The 14,040-nt window shown below is 45.6% G+C and overlaps 1 protein-coding gene across 1 annotated transcript; it reads left to right on the top strand.

Annotated features, from left to right (window-relative positions):
• Positions 1–1,411: 1,411 nt before the first annotated feature.
• Positions 1,412–4,477, top strand: LOC114909331 (elastase-1-like). Its single transcript, XM_029247724.1, has 8 exons — positions 1,412–1,505; positions 1,660–1,757; positions 1,991–2,094; positions 2,475–2,600; positions 3,083–3,219; positions 3,391–3,533; positions 3,741–3,890; positions 4,320–4,477. Exons 1-8 carry the CDS (start codon positions 1,466–1,468, stop codon positions 4,332–4,334), a joined length of 813 nt encoding a protein of 270 aa, XP_029103557.1. The 5' UTR covers positions 1,412–1,465; the 3' UTR covers positions 4,335–4,477.
• The last annotated feature ends 9,563 nt before the right edge of the window (positions 4,478–14,040 follow it).

Here is a 14,040-nt window from a genome sequence, read left to right on the forward strand (position 1 = left end):
GCTGGTCACTGATGCCATGCATTCCTCCAAGTTGGTGGAGTCATCATTGGTTGCAGCATCCCTGAACACGTGCCAGTCAGTGCGATCAAAGGAGTCCTGAGGAGCAGAGATGGTTCCTGCTGGGCAGGTTTTCATCTGTTTCAGAACCGGTTTGGCGCGTCTGACGAGCGGAGCGGTCCGTATGCTGGGAACAGCATAATAGAGATGTGGTCCGAGTACCCGAGGTGAGGGCGGGGCTCTGCCCGGAAAGCGCCGGGGATGTTTGTATAAAAAATATCCATCTCCTTTGCCCCTCTCGTTGAAAAGTCCATATGTTTATGGAATTTAGTGCGCACCGACTTGAGATTGGCTTGTGTGCATTCCGCAGTTTGCTAATAGCCGCACACAGCTCACACTGCATCTCCTTAGGCATTTGCGCTGGGGGGAATGTATACTCTGACTATACGGACAGTGGTGAATTCCTGCAGTAGATAAAATGGTCTGCATGTAACAGTCACAAACTCCAACAGCGATGAGCAGTAACTAGAGACAAGCACCGAGCTCTTGCACCAATTCGTGTTGATGTAAACACACAAGCCACCACCGCGAGCCTTACCGCACAGAGACAGAGCTGCATTTCTGTCGGCACGGAACAAGGCGAGCCCGTCTAGGTGAATGACGGCGTCTGGAACTCTGTCTCTGAGAGATGTCTCCGTGAAAAGGAAGATGCGGCAGTCTCTAAACTCACGGCACGTAGTCTGCGGCGGGAGTTAATAATTAGGATGATAATTAAAAAATATACACACACACACACACACACACACACACACACACACATTTTCAGAACCGCTTGTCCCATACGGGGTCGCAGGGAACCGGAGCCTAACCCGGTAACACAGGGCGTAAGGCCAGAGGGGGAGAGGACACACCCAGGACAGGACGCCAGTCCGTCACAAGGCACCCCAAGCGGGACTCGAACCCCAGACCCACCGGAAAGCAGGACTGTGGTCCAACCCACTGCACCACCGCACCCCCTCTCAGCCAAGTAATAAATAATAATAATTCAAGTTCCTAGGTTTATTGGGGGACTACATGTCTGTGCACACAGACCAGTCTGTAAACTGGTGTATTGCTACAAACGCACATTTTAATTTCTGTGCACCACGAAAACATTTTCAATATGGATTTTGCACACAAACACATACACACACAGAGACAGGAATACTGCGTTTTGTGCAAATTAAACGATGCGATAGTATCTAGTATATATGCAATAAATATGATTGAGTCCTCTAACACACCTGCACATGGGCAATAGTTGACATGACTGGTTGAACCAGTTGGCTTTGACCTAACTAAAAGTAAAACCAAGAACACGCATTCCACAAATATTACAAGCTACCTATATATATGGAGCTCCCGGGATCAAATACATCAGTGAGTCAGAAAATCCCAGCTCATCACAGAGTCCAGAAGGCCTGCAGACATGCTGAAGTTTCTACTGCTGAGTGCTCTCATAGCAGTGGGTAAGAACCGTCTTTTCCACAGCAAAGTTTTTCACTCAGTCACGTTATCGGTATGCATAGTTAAATCCATTTGACTAATCTTAGTCAATTTCTTGCAAGGTTCACGATAGTTTTCACATTGTTCTAATGTTGACTGTCTTTTGGTTTTCCCCAGTGCTTGCTGAGCAAAATGTAAAGCCCCAATACATGAAAGCATTGCAAGATAAGGTTGTGGGGGGTAGTGAAGCCCAACCCCATGCTTGGCCCTGGCAGGTATGACACATAACGGTGTTGAATGTTTTTGTCAATTTCAGCATTCGTCACTTTTTTTTTTTTTTTTTTTTTGTCATTAGAAAATAATGCTTTTGCTATACTGGCCTCTTTAAGTGAGACTAAGGTTTAGCCCCTTTTGGTGAGGCTCATTTAACTCAACAGTTATGTGTTAATTTATGGTCAATATGTTAATTATAATGTACCTGATGGATTTTTCCTGCTTTGTGTCTCAGGTCTCCCTTCAGTACCAGTATTTGTACTTTTGGTACTACCACTACTGTGGAGGTTCTCTGGTCAGGAGAGGCTGGGTGATGACAGCTGCCCAATGTGTGGACACGTGAGTTTGGGGCCTAAGCTGGCATGTCCTAAAAGACTTACGGCAGCACTTTGGTGTGTTGTAACTTTGGTTGTGCGGTATAATGGGTTTGGACCATGCATCCAGTGGTCTCTATGAACAACTCTTTAGACAGAAAGAGGAAAGTGCCTATCCTGAGTTGCTCCTTTACAAATACCCTGCTGTATAAAAGGGAATATACTTGTGACTTGTGATTATTGTAACATTGTAAGGCACCTTGAACAAAGGCCTCAGCCCAGTAGCAGTCTATTATAATGACTAAAGTTCATTTTTATATTCATTAGAAATGGTGCATGTGTGTATCACTAACATAGACTGTACACCCTAACAATCTCTGTTTTCTGTACCCTACTGCTCTCTAGAACAAAGACTTGGCGAGTGGTTCTTGGCGATCACAACATATATGTGAGTGAGGGCACAGAGCAGGCGATCGCTGTGAGCAATTTCTACGTACACCCCAACTGGAACCCCAACAGTCTCGCCAACGGGTGAGTGGACGAGCCAGGCGAGCTTTTCTCACTTAAAATTTGAGAAGTACTGTAGGACCTTTTTTTGCTTAATTACAGTAAAATTAGTCAAAACTCAACTCAAAATTTGCATGTTCTATGTTCAAAACAGAATACAGAGTGATGAAGTGGTACAGCAGTCGTTTGTGGAAGAAAGCAGTGATCAGCATTTTTCATAGCCTCCTTTGCCGTGAAAACCGTGCAAGTGGTCAAAATGAGATGAATTCGGTTCTAGAGCCTGTACCTACCTACGCATGATATCCGAAAATTATAAGTGGTAGTGAAGACAGGTCACCTGTAAAGAATCTTGGTCAAACACTTAAACATTAACCCTGGTAGCCAAAAATTACCAGAAAAAAATGAGTTTATGGAGTATTTATGTGACTTGCTGTAAATGACACTAAGGTGATTTGGTTATTTTTTCATCATCTGAACACCCGTATGGCTCATTTGCCTCCCCTCAGGTATGATATCGCTCTGCTCCGTCTGTCCTTCGATGCCACCCTCAACTCCTACGTGCAGCTGGCTTCTCTGCCCTCATTCGGTCAGATCCTGCCCAACAACAACCCCTGCTACGTCACAGGCTGGGGCTACACCCAGAGTGAGTATAACACTTTACCTGGGTGATTTACAGCCTTATTTTTTATTGTCATGTTACCTGTTTACTGCATTCTGTGTGTTTTCGTGTGCTATATGCATGTTTGAAACGAAATTTGTTCTTACTGTGTGACACCTTAGCCATCCCTGACTGTGTCGGCCTTGGTCTCTGCAGGTGGGGGTCAGCTGTCTGCCTCTTTGAAGCAGGCGTACCTGCCTCTGGTGGACTACAGCACCTGCTCCAGGAGTGACTGGTGGGGCAGCACTGTTAAGACCACTATGGTCTGTGCAGGGGGCGGCAGTGACTCTGCCTGCCAGGTGACTCAGCCTTTATTACTACAGTATGAACAAAAGTATAAAACACAACTTTTCTGTTAAATTGAGGGAAATTGTAATGTGTGTAAATATTTCAGAGGTATTTGAATTCTAGTGATACATCTCAAATGGTTTGATTTAGGTTCTGAGGATCAAGACGACGTATCCGAAAACTTGCCTTTCGTTAACTTAAGGTCTGTTACTCTTCAGGGTGACGGCGGCGGTCCACTGAACTGTCAGGTCAATGGACGCTACTACGTCCATGGTGTGACCAGCTTTGTGTCCTCCCTCGGCTGCAACACACTGAGGAAACCCACCGTTTTCACCCGAGTCTCGGCGTACACCACCTGGATGGAAGGAGTGAGTACCCGTAGGCTCCTACTAGCCAATCACAGAGAGTCACTGTTCGCGAGAACCAATGAGAACTGTTTGTCTCAGAACAAGTGCAGTTTTAGAATTGTGGCAGTTGGTGGCACCGTGTTTTTAGTCAGCCTCTACCAAGCTGAAGGTCTCTGGTGTGATTCACCCTCCTCTCCTACCACCTTGATCAAAGTACTAACCCGAAACGGACAAGGCACACAACTGCAAGTGATTTGTTACAGAAAGCTGAATGATCTAAAATAACTTCTATAGTCAATTTTACCATATCTAATTGATACGATCATATCTAACTGATGCAATCTAATTTTTAAAATGTAGTTGGAAGGGAAATATTTTAATTTTATTGAGGTTTTTCGTAGCGCAATATAATGTTTCTGAGTTTTAACAAGCGGCCTTTTTCTGTTACAGATTATGAATCAGTAAAAGCAGAAATTTAAGCGGTGTGAAGGACAGTCTACTGGATAGGATCTCAGCATTCCAGATATGAGCCTTCCTTCTTAAATTCCACTCCACTGCAGACACGACGAATCAACTAAAAGAAAATAAAGTCTCTTGATCACTCTGAATACTGTGTCCGTCTGATTTTTAATTCTGGTCTCAAAGTACAGCAAAAGCACATTGTGAAGTAACCCCCGTAAGGGTGTACTGTAATTTCCATGACTGTAGTGAAAAGTACTGAAAACGTTTCAGTCTGGTATTGTTCACTAGCTGAAGGTCAGATTTTTAAGAAGAGTTCCTGTATATTAGAAGAAGCGGCAGAACTGAATAAAAGTAGTCGTGTTACACCTGTTACTGTCACGATTGTAACAAATCAGACTTGAAGACTGTCTCACTTTGAAACATAACCCTGTGTTTGCAATGGGGAGAAAAAGGCCTCGGTGCCTCTACATCGTCAGTCATGGTTTCCAAGCTTTAATGTGCACTACTTGACACAATTTGAGTCTATTTTCTATAGTGATAACTTTAAGAAAGGTTTTTTCTGTGAAAAGTAAATGTTATATTACATTTCAACGGATGTGCGGAAAACAAAAGCTTTAATTCCCATTTAAATTGTAACTCATTTGAGTTGCATAAAAAATCATGTTGCTCATATCATGGATCTGGTTCAGAAACATCGAAAGGAATACTGTGATTTGTATAAATAAAACGCTGTAAGGCACCTTGAACAAAGGCTTCAGCCCAGTAACAGTTTATTGTAATGACTAAATTTCATATTTATATTCATTAGAAACGGTGTACGTGTGTATCACTAACATAGACTGTACACCCTAACAATCTTTGTTTTCTGTACCATACTGCTCTGAAGTGAGTACCTGTAGGCTCCAACTGACACAATAAAGTTGCACTGGGGATAGCTGTTATCTTAGTTAGAGCTACTGCTTTTGGACCCAAAGGTCACATGTTCAAATTCCACTTTCAGCAATCATACCCTTGAGCAAGGTTTTTGGCCTACAAATTGCTCCAGTAAAGTGACCCGGCTCTATAAATGGTTAAATAATAAGTAGCTCAACACTGTGAGTTGCTTTAGAGAAAGCATCCGCTAAATGAATAATTCTCCATTGGCAGGTAATTGCAAGTGGATTGCTGGTAATGTTTTTCATTGCATATTATAATGTATATGTATGTTAATTAGTGTCCTGTTTCTGTTACAGATCATGGGTTATTAAAAGCATGAATTCAAGCGTCACAATGACACTCAACTGGATACGGCCTCAACATTGCAGATACGATCCGTGTTGTTGAAGTGCAACAAAAATACACTCCAGACTAGATCCAGTTAGGGTACAATGCAATTATCAACACTGCAACTGAAAGTATGAAATATCCATCATCGGGTCTTATTCACCAGGCAAAGGTCGCTGAAAAGATATTTTCAATTACCAGTTTATTAGCACTGATTCAACAAGGGGGCCACACAGCAGTGTGCATCTCCAAAAGCCTCTCATTTCCAAGAATAACATCCACTGATACTTTTTATTTAGAAAATGTGGTCATTACTTTAATGAATCACAGGTAGAAGCCAATTAAGTCCAGTTAAGAGACAACTTGCAGTTACAACTTCAAGAGACAATTTGGATGCACCACGTTTCAGTTTTTCTTTACTACAAGCGTTCTGCTTTATTTTTTTCCAACAATTTTTCCTATGTCATACACATCACATGGATGGCATGAAAACTGCACGGTATTTAAATATTTCGGAAAAGCACATTCTAATGTGGACCACACAAGTGTTGTTAATGTCATGAATATAGAATGCACAAAAACATGCAAACACACACACACACACACACACACACAACTGGTTCACGGAAAAACTGCATTATTGCTGCTTCTGTAGCTCTCCTGTTTGTATATGTTGTTCAGTACTCTACATCATTCCAGTGAAATGAACGCTCTTCACAATAAAGTGAAACTGAAATTACTCTTGAAAAATATGGTGCTACATAAACAAGAACATACTTGTAGCTTGCCATCATAAAAAACTGAAAATGTAAGAATTCTCAAAGTCTTAGCATACATTTATGTACCATTTTGCGAAACACAACAAGCAAAACTCTGTCATTTGTATGGGTGGACGAACAAGACTCTTTTCAATTGAACAAGAGCATGCCATTGTTGACATGGTGGCCCAGAACAACATCATCCGCCTCAAAGATATTCAGCAAAGAATAATACAGGACAACCAAGTATTCCAGAATTTTCAGCAATGCAGTCTTGCTACAACTGATCGTGTTGTAAGGAGAAATGCCGTCCGGATGAAGCAGGTATACAAAGTGCCCTTTGAGAGAAACTCAATTACTGCACTTTTACTCTAAATATAAAGATATTGTTTTCCTGGATCTTATGTGTCTATATACTATTCCACTCTAAGTGGAAAAATTCCGGTGTCTCTGGGCATAGTGCTGTGTCAAAGTGGGAACCCAGACTGTTCCGCAACAGATACAGTATAAACTTTGCAATCAATGCCATTACTTTAAAAAAAACACTAACTTATTGTACCTTGTGTTCTTTTTACTCTAGAGGATTTTGGAGTTGGATAGCAGTGCTACTCATTTTGAGTACCTTTGTATTGATGAAGCTGGCTTCAATCTCAACAAAAAAAAGGAGAAGAGAGAGGAATGTGATTGGCCATCGTGCCACAGTCAATGTCCTTGGACAACGGGGAGGCAACATCACCATGTCTGCCGCAATTTCAACTACTGGTGGGTGTTGTGGCACACAGTGCTGTCTTGGGGCCATACAACGCCGAAAGGATACAAATTTTTTTGAACTCCCTCAATGAAATCCTCTTCCCGCAGGTTGACCGGAAGCAAATGGATCGAGATTTTGTAGTTGTTTGGGACAATGTGCCATTCCATCGTTCGGTGCTGGTGCGTGAGTGGTTTGAGCATCATCCACATTTCAGGGTGGTGTTCCTTCCGCCATATTCTCCTTTCCTGAATCCAATTGAGGAGTTCTTCTCCTGTTGGAGATGGAAAGTGTATGATCACAACCCTTACAGAATCAGAATCAGCTTTATTGGCCAAGTATACATGAGCATACAAGGAATTTGCTTCCGGTTTAGAGCAAAACTACAGTGCACATTCACACATACAGACTACATAAGCACATACTGAACTAGACATAGACTAATACAAACATGATTACCGATAACGCAGCAGACAAGAACATAGCATAATGCAGACAGAACATAAAACCATGCAGACATCCATCCATCTTCCTCCGCTTATCCGGGACCGGGTCGCGGGGGCAGTAGTCTAAGCAGAGCCCCCCAGACTTCCCTCTCCCCACAAACCTCCTCCAGCTCCTCTGGGGGAACCCCAAGGCGTTCCCAGGCCAGCCGGGAGACGTAGTCTCTCCAACGTGTCCTGGGTCTGCCCCAAGGCCTCCTCCCAGTGGGACATGCCCGGAACACCTCCCCAGGGAGGCGTCCAGGAGGCATCCGGAACAGATGCCCGAGCCATCTCAACTGGCTCCTCTCGATGCGGAGGAGCAGCGGCTCTACTCCGAGCTCCTCCCGGGTGACTGAGCTCCTCGCCCTATCCCTAAGGGTGCGCCCAGCCACCCTGCGGAGGAAACTCATTTCTGCCCCTTGTATCCGCGATCTCATTCTTTCGCTCATGATCCAGAGTTCATGACCATAGGTGAGGGTAGGAAACGTAGATCGACCGGTAAATTGAGAGCTTCGCCTTACGACTCGGCTCCTTCTTCACCACAACAGACCGGTACAATGACCGCATTACTGCGGACGCCGCACCGATCCGTCTGTCAACCTGCCGCTCCATTTTTCCCTCACTCGTGAACAAGTCCCCGAGATACTTAAACTCCTCCACTTGAGGGAGGAGCTCTCCCCTAACCCGGAGGGGGCAATCCACCTTTTTCCGACTGAGGACCACGGCCTCGGATTTGGAGGTGCTGATTCTCATCCCCGCCGCTTCGAACTCGGCTGCAAACCTCTCCAGTGCACGCTGTAAGTCTTGATTCGATGAAGCCAACAGGACCACATCGTCCGCAAAAAGCAGAGACGAGATCCTGCGGCCACCAAAACAGACACCCTCCGTTCCCTGGCTGCGCCTAGAAATTCTGTCCATAAAGATAATGAACAGAATGGGTGACAAAGGGCAACCCTGGCGGAGTCCAACATGCACCGGGAAAAGGTCTGAATTACTGCCGGCAATGCGAACCAAGCTCCTGCTCCGGTCATACAGGGAACGAACAGCCCGTAGCAACGAGCCCCGAACCCCATAATCCCGAAGTACCCCCCACAGGATGCCACGAGGGACACGGTCGAATGCCTTCTCCAGGTCCACAAAACACAGATGGACTGGTTGGGCAAACTCCCATGAACCCTCCAACACCCTAGTGAGGGTATAGAGCTGGTCCAGTGTTCCACGGCCAGGGCGAAAACCGCATTGCTCCTCCTGGATCCGAGGTTCGACTATCGGTCGGATTCTCCTCTCCAGTACCCCGGCATAGACTTTCCCAGGGAGGCTAAGGAGTGTGATCCCCCTATAGTTGGAACACAATCTCCGGTCCCCCTTCTTAAAAAGAGGGACCACCACCCCGGTCTGCCAGTCCAGAGGCACCGTCCCCGAACTCCACGCGATGCTGCAGAGGCGTGTCAGCCAAGACAGCCCCACAACATCCAGAGACTTGAGAAACTCGGGGCGGATCTCATCCACCCCCGGAGCCTTGCCACCGAGGAGTTTTTTGACTACCTCAGCAACTTCAGCCAGGGTAATGGACGAGTCCCCCTCTGAGCCCCCGGCCTCAGCTTCCTCTACGGAAGGCGTGTCGGAGGGATTGAGGAGATCCTCAAAGTACTCCTTCCACCGCCCGAGGACATCATCAGTTGAGGTCAGCAGCGCACCACTTCCACTGTAAACAGTGTTGGCGGAACACTGCTTCCCCCCTCTGAGTCGCCGGACGGTTTGCCAAAATCTCTTTGAGGCTGACCGAAAGTCTTCCTCCATGGCCTCGCCAAACTCCTCCCAGGCCCGAATTTTTGCCGTGGCGACTGCCAGAGCCGCGCTCCGTCTGGCCCGCCGGTACCCGTCAGCTGCTTCAGGAGTCCTATGAGCCAGCCAGGCCCGATAGAACTCCTTCTTCAGCTTGACGGCAGTCCATAGGCCTCTTCAAGCGATGGAAGAGGCCTGTAGAGATGTTGAGGCAGTAGCTTCTTTTATACAACAGAACTCCTCAGTAGAGAACTTCACGATAAACGTGTATTTGCATTCATGTATTTGAGTGTGTACATCAGACTATGATATACAATCAATAGGCGACACCATTGTACGTTTGATGTTAGTATTTAATTTTAGTAAATGCATTAGTAGAAGAAAAGGCAGTACTTCATTATGCAGTGGAACTGAACTGTTTGATCAAGCTAAGAGTATGTTCAGTTGGCTGTGTTAATTGTTTTGAGAGCAATTACATTAATTTGGAGAAATGTGACAAAACGATTGAGAAAAACTATAACACTTGTCCCTGAGGTTATACAATATTCAAAACACAACACCTTACAGCCAAGTAAGTCTTCTTCAAGAAATGGAAGAGCCCTGTGGAGATGTTGAGGCCGAAGCTTGTCAAGCATGGATTCAGTATTCGTGGCGTTTTGCCCAAGATGCATGGCTCGCGAAGGGGGTTGCGGTGGTGCAGTGGGTTGGACCAGGTCCTGCTCTCTAGTGGGTCTGGGGTTCGAGTCCCACTTGGGGTGCCTTGCGATGGACTGGCGTCCCGTCCTGGGTGTGTCCCCTCCCCCTCCGGCCTTACGCCCTGTGTTGCCGGGTTAGGCTCCGGTTCCCCGCGACCCCGTATGGGACAAGCGGTTCAGAAAATGTGTGTGTGTGTGTGTGTGTGTGCATGGCTTGTGAGAATATATGCTGTGATGTAGATGAAATTCTCTGGCCAGATGTGAATGAGAGGCATAATCAATGAAGTTCAGTGATTGCAGTGCATATATATATGTATATATGTTTTTTTCTTTTGGACAACTCATTGTTACACAGCAGAACTCCTCAGTAAAGAACTTCACGTGTATTTGCATTCCTGTATTTGTACATCAGGCTATATTATACTGTACAATCAACAGAGCACACACTTCTACTGCTGATGGCAGTACTTCAGTATCCAGTGGAATTGAACTGTTTGGTCAAAGTAAGACTGTGCTTAGTTGGCTCTGTTAATTGTTTTGAGAGCAATTACGTTCGCTTGGAGAAATGTGTCAAAACTGAGAAAAACTGCAATATGGATTTTACATGCGCGCGCACACACACACAAAAAAAATACTGTGTTTTGTGCAAATAAAACCATGCTATAGTATGTATGTAAGAAATGTGAGTCCTCTAACATACTTGCACATGGGCAGTAGTTGATTTGACCAGTCGAACCAGTTGCCTTTGAAAAGAGCTAAAAACTAGAACACACATGACAAACATTCCACAGATATTACAAGCTACCCATGTATAGAGTTCCCAGAATCAAACAGATCAGTCAATGAGGAAACCACACCTTGCTGGGTTTGGACTGGCAAAGAGCACACAGGCAGCATTCATCAAAAACATTCATCGGAACACTGGTGCACAGGGAAATGATGCTGTGAGTCAAAAGACACGTCCACAAGAACGTGCAGCTGCAACTAACCCTCCCAGCCTGAAACGAAACAGAAACAAAACATCGTTCCTCCGGGACCACAGTGCTACGTAAAAGAATAATATCTTATAATACACACACACATTTTCTGAACCGCTTGTCCCATACGGGGTCAAGGGGAACCGGAGCCCAACCCAGCAACTCAGGGAATAAGGCTGGAGGGGGAGGGGACACACCCAGGACAGGGCACCAGTCTGTTGCAAAGCACCCCAAGTGGGACTCGAACCCCAGACACTCCAGAGAGCAAGACCCAGTTCAACCCATTGCGCCACCGCGCCCCCCCATCTTATAATACATGCGATAAAAAAAGCATTATTTTACTATATGATAATAAATGCTGTAAAAATGTAAACATGAATGTAAAACAAAAAAATTGCAAAGGGAATGGAATGGTGTTCAGTTGAGTTTGGGTGTGCATGTGTGTGTGCGTGTGTATGTGTGGTTGGGTGGTTGTTTTCTGGTCCAGCAGCCTTCCATGGGTTGACTCTGCATAGCGTTTTCCTCACATCAGCCGTGGCAAGACATAGCATCTGGTTGTTGGGAGGAAGGGTGGTCTTCCTCGCCGCCACGTCATTCTGCGCCTCAGACCGAGCGTAGAAGTTGTTCAGTGCGTCTGGAAGGGAGGCATCACTGTCACAGGCAGGTGAAGTTGTCCTGCGGTTGGTGATGGCCTGGATGCCCTTTTAAACGCGTTGCGTGTCGCCGCCGTTCTTGAAGTAGCTGTGGATTCTCTGGCCGTGTGCGCGCTTTGCCTCTCTGATGGCCCGGGACAGTTTGTCCCTCGCTGTTCTTACGGCCACCTTGTCCCCTGCTTTGAAGGCAGAGCCTCGGGTCCTCGGCAATGCACGCACCTTGGCAGTCATCCACGGCTTCTGGTTGGAGCGTGTAGTGATGGTCTTGGAGGCGGTGACGTGGTCGTTGCACTTGCTGATGTAGCAGGTCATTGATGCCATGCATTCCTCCAAGTTGGTGAGTCATCATTGGTTGCAGCATCCCTGGACATGTGCCAGTCAGTGCGATCAAAGGAATCCTGAGGAGCAGAGATGGTTCCTGCTGGGCAGGTTTTCATCTGTTTCAGAACCGGTTTGGCGCGTCTGACGAGCGGAGCGGTCCGTATGCTGGGAACAGCATAATAGAGATGTTGTCCGAGTACCCGAGGTGAGGGCGGGGCTCTGCCCGGAAAGCGCCGGGGATGTTTCTATAAAAAACATCCATCTCCTTTGCCGCTCTTGTTGAAAAGTCCACATGTTTATGGAATTTAGTGCGCACCGACTTGAGATTGGCTTGTGCGCATTCTGCAGTTTGCTAATAGCCCCACACAGCTCACACTGCATCTCCTTAACATTTGCACTGGGGGAATGTATACTCTGACTATACGGACAGTGGTGAATTCCTGCAGTAGATAAAATGGTCTGCATGTAACAGTCACAAACTCCAACAGCGATGAGCAGTAACTAGAGACAAGCACCGAGTTCTTGCACCAATTCGTGTTGATGTAAACACACAAGCCACCACCGCGAGCCTTACCGCACAGAGACAGAGCTGCATTTCTGTCGGCACGGAACGAGGCGAGCCCGTCTAGGTGAATGACGGCGTCTGGAACTCTGTCTCTGAGAAATGTCTCCGTGAAAAGGAAGATGCGGCAGTCTCTAAACTCACGGCACGTAGTGTGTGGCGGGAGTTAATAATTAGTGTCACAGACTGAGCTGTGACAGGCAAGTTGTTCCAAGGAATCAGCAAGATGCCGGCAAAGTACCATCAATGTAACGCTGAACCTTGTTGCTGTTGCCTGTCACATGCATTTTATCTTGTATTGTTAAAAATTGTTTGTTCTGGTTTTGTATTTCATTTAACACTGTTTGTTTGAACTAGATTGGGTGCCGGGAAAGGCCTACCGCTATCTGTCTGGTTGTCATTAACTAATATTTCTTTTATAAAGATATGTGTACTGTTGTGGAGTGAATGTATTTATTGTTTTTAGAAGAACATTTCTGTAGACTTTTCCTTACCCTGTAGCTGTCTGGTGTTCTGTTGTGTTTGGTGCCTTGTGTTGGAAACCCGATGGAGTCAACTATTTGGGGTATATCTAGGGGGGAGTCCTTGGGCACAACCAACTAGGCAGGGGTGTTTTACTGTGTAGTGTGAAATGTTTTTATAAGATGTATGTAGGGATTTTTTATAGTAAAAAGTGTTAGTATTGTTTGTATGTTTTAGTATTTAAGTATTTATTTTAGATGTAATTTTTGGGGGAAATGTATTTTGAAATAAATTGAGGCTGTTACGGTATAATCAGAGGGCGGAGCTATTGCTATATAGGTTTGTATTAGGGCACTAGTGAGGGAGATTGATACAAACTTATGTAGTTACTCTCATGCAGTGAATAGGAGAGTGATGCATTAATGTTGATATAAGGGCTAAGCCCATGGCTCATAGGCCTCATGTTCTTTATAACTTTATGTTTGTTTTGTACTTGGTTGAGGGTTTATGTGTTTGAAGAATACTTTTTAGTAAAGGGAAATAAACCTTTTGGTCCACTACTTCAATTCTCCACTGCTGCTTCCATCCGTCGTCCATACCTTCACAATTAGGATGATAATTAAAAAATAATATTCCTTAATAATAATAAGTAATAAATAGTAAGCTGGGGGATGCGGTGGCGCAGTGGGTTTGGCTGGGTCCTGCTCTCTGGCATGCCTGGGCTTCGAGTCCTGCTTGGGGTGCCTTGTGATAGACTGGCGTCCTGTCCAGGATGCGTACCCTCCCCCTCCTGGCCCTGCGCGCTGCCGGGCTAGGCCCCGGAATGCCGTGACCCCGCTTGGGAGAAGCAGCTGTAGACATTGGTTGGTATACTTGTGATTTATTAAAAAAAAATGCCAGATCCCTTGGAGAAAAGCCTCAGCCAAGTAATAAATAATAATAATTCAAGTTCCTAGGTTTATTGGGGGACTACATGTCTGTGCACACAGACCAGTCTGTA

The sequence above is a fragment of the Scleropages formosus genome, chromosome 22 (assembly GCF_900964775.1).
Source record: "Scleropages formosus chromosome 22, fSclFor1.1, whole genome shotgun sequence".
Lineage (NCBI taxonomy): Eukaryota > Metazoa > Chordata > Actinopteri > Osteoglossiformes > Osteoglossidae > Scleropages > Scleropages formosus.

Bases quoted from the DNA above. Each gene is read 5' to 3' on its own strand.
- LOC114909331 (XM_029247724.1), top strand. From the start codon at position 1,466: ATGCTGAAGTTTCTACTGCTGAGTGCTCTCATAGCAGTGG. The intron at 2,095-2,474 runs GTGAGTTTGGGG...ACTGCTCTCTAG, and splicing joins GCTGCCCAATGTGTGGACAC to AACAAAGACTTGGCGAGTGG. The intron at 3,220-3,390 runs GTGAGTATAACA...TGGTCTCTGCAG, and splicing joins AGGCTGGGGCTACACCCAGA to GTGGGGGTCAGCTGTCTGCC.